The 2,395-nt window shown below is 50.4% G+C and overlaps 1 protein-coding gene across 1 annotated transcript in view; it reads right to left on the minus strand.

Annotated features, from left to right (window-relative positions):
* Rbpms2 (RNA binding protein, mRNA processing factor 2) overlaps window positions 1-637 on the minus strand; it is a 24,480-nt gene extending 23,843 nt beyond the window's left edge. Inside the window, exon 1 of the mRNA XM_010641294.3 lies at window positions 379-637. Within this exon, the coding sequence (XP_010639596.2) occupies window positions 379-621 (243 nt within the window). The 5' untranslated portion in view covers window positions 622-637. The remainder of the gene's footprint in view (window positions 1-378) is intronic.
* Window positions 638-2,395: the final 1,758 nt, after the last annotated feature.

A 2,395-nucleotide genomic window follows, 5' to 3' on the forward strand; every position in this document is an offset into this window, starting at 1 on the left:
CCCCGCGCGGTCCGGCGCCCTGGAAAGCTGGGTGCCGGCGAGGCTCCAGACTCGGCCTCCGAGGACCTCCCTGCGCCCGCCCGTGTGCGAGGTCATGCCCAGTAATCTGACACCGCACCCCACCCGCCGTCACACAGGTAGGTACACTGAGGCTTAAAAAGGGCCCGAGGTAGGCTTTGCCGTGACATTCGTTTGGTCGGTAATTACCGAGCTCCTGCTGCGGGCCAGGGGACACAGCGTTAGCGGCAAGGCTGGAAACACCGTTTGCCATCATCCCCCTTGCCAACGCTTGGTGCAGGCCCTGCCTCTTGTGGGAACCAGGCACTACCAATCCGTGATGTGCACCTCAGTTTACCCAGTTTTCAGGGTACTTCCAACCTGTGCCACTCTGCCAACTCCAGCTGGAACCAGGCTCCTCCTCTTCCTCCCTCCTCCGTTGTTTTTGGAGACAGAGCCACTATGTGGCTCCGGGTGGTGTTGAACTATGTAGTCCAAGCCAGCCTTAAACTTGCAGTGATCCTCCTGCCTCATCCTCCTGAGTACTGGGTTTACAGATTTATGAGCTCTCAGGTACCCCATGGTCTTTGTAATCCCAAACGAACAGATCTTCCTGGCAGGCATCAGGCTTGTCCCAGACTTTGGCCCAGGGGTCTTCTCCTTCTCACCTTACTTGGCTAAATTAGTTTAAGAAGAACTCACCCTTCTTCCTCCCGATTTTATCTGCCAGACCCTCCCTCCCCTCCGGGGTCCTGCTGTGGCTCTGCTTTTCCCAGGAGTCTGTCCAGTTTTCTAAATGTAGGGAGCCCGTACCTAGTTAATTTGAACTTCTCAAGGAAGAGGGGCTCTCATCCTGTAGTTCTGGCCTCCATTTTGTGTATAGGGAAGCTGAGGCTCATAGAGGTGACAGGTGGGAACTGTGTGGTGGTGCACACCTGTAGTCCCAGCATCTGGGATGCTGAGGCAGGAGGATTGCTGTGAGTTAGAGGTCATTCAGGGCTACTTAGCAAGACCTTCTCTCAAAAAAAAAAAAAAAAAAAAAAAAAAAAAAAAAAAAAAGCTCTAATGGACCTTTACTGAGGCTTCAGGACCATCCTTGCCTGTGGCTCTTTGTCTTTGTCACTCTCTACAACCCTCATCTTTGTTTTTGCATTCTTAGGCTGGGAAAGGGTGGGTTAGCCTTCCTCTTGAGAAACACTGCCTAGGGTTCAGAGCAGACCCCCGTTCTGATCCCTGCTTCCTGACCACAAGGAAGACCTGGGCAATAAGGAAGCAGGTAGAAGCCAGGTGTGGTGGCGCATGCTTGTATTCCCAGCACTCTGGGAGGCTGAGGCAGGAGGATCTCAAGTTCTAGCCTAGTTGAGGCAGTTTATCAATTTATAGTGTCCTTGTCATAACACAAAAAGTGAAAGAAGGCTGGGGAGTAGCTCAGTGTGAAATCCCTGAGTTCAGTCCCCAGTATAGCAAAATAAGGAAGGAGGCCCTATGATGAATGTGATCATTATGTACACCTAAAATGTACCAATAAATTTAATTAATTTTAAAAAATAGGGGGGGGGCAGGTAGAGAGGGTTACTTGATGCTCAAAAGATGGATGTTTGGTTTTGAGTTCTATTTTCTTGCTGCTTATAGGTTTTAGCTTCCCCCTTTTCGATGTAGGCGGTCTCCAGAAGAGGGGACAGGGCGCTGCAGAGCAAGAAGGTAAAGTCTTAGAGTCCTGTTATTTTTCAGCCCCTGGTTAGAGGTTAGAGCTGTGGCACAGCAGGTGTTTTGACTATCAGAGTTGAGTGCACAGTGTGAGTGGACAAGGATTCCAGTCCATCTGTAAAGTGGAGACCCTGAGACACGGTTGCAGGAATGGGTTCTGTCAGGAGCTTGAGGTAAGTTCAGGGTGGTTTTGTTTTGTTTTGTTTTGTTTTTGAGACAAGGTCTGGCTATGTAGCCCAAGCTGGCCTCGAACTCACAGTGATCCTCCTGCCTCAGCCTCCCTAGTGCTAGGTTTACAGGCCTAGTGGGTGGTTAAGATTATTGTCCTGGTCCTACTGCTTCTGTGTAGGTCAGGATCAGAGACTGCACCATTTCAGCTCCTGGCCCTTAGGGTCTCCTTTTCTCCAGCTGCCCCCATCCTGAGCTACCCTGTGAATCCAGACCTCAGGTTCAAACTCAGGATAAAATGCTATTTTCCAAAGTAGATCTAGGCCCACATCTGGGTGACCATGGCAACCTATGCACCTAAGGCTTTGATTTTTCGGGTGTCATCCATGTTTTCCAGTGTTCAGTGAGGCTGTGACCCTGAAACTCCAGTGTTATTTCTCCTGTTCCCACCACTTGGCTCAAATATAGTGTGGTACCTGCCTGAGGACAGGGGTGATCTTCTCATCTTTGAATCCCACTGCCT

This window comes from Fukomys damarensis, unplaced genomic scaffold, assembly GCF_012274545.1.
Source record: "Fukomys damarensis isolate Sample0158 unplaced genomic scaffold, DMR_v1.0_HiC HiC_scaffold_25, whole genome shotgun sequence".
Taxonomy (NCBI): Eukaryota; Metazoa; Chordata; class Mammalia; order Rodentia; family Bathyergidae; genus Fukomys; species Fukomys damarensis.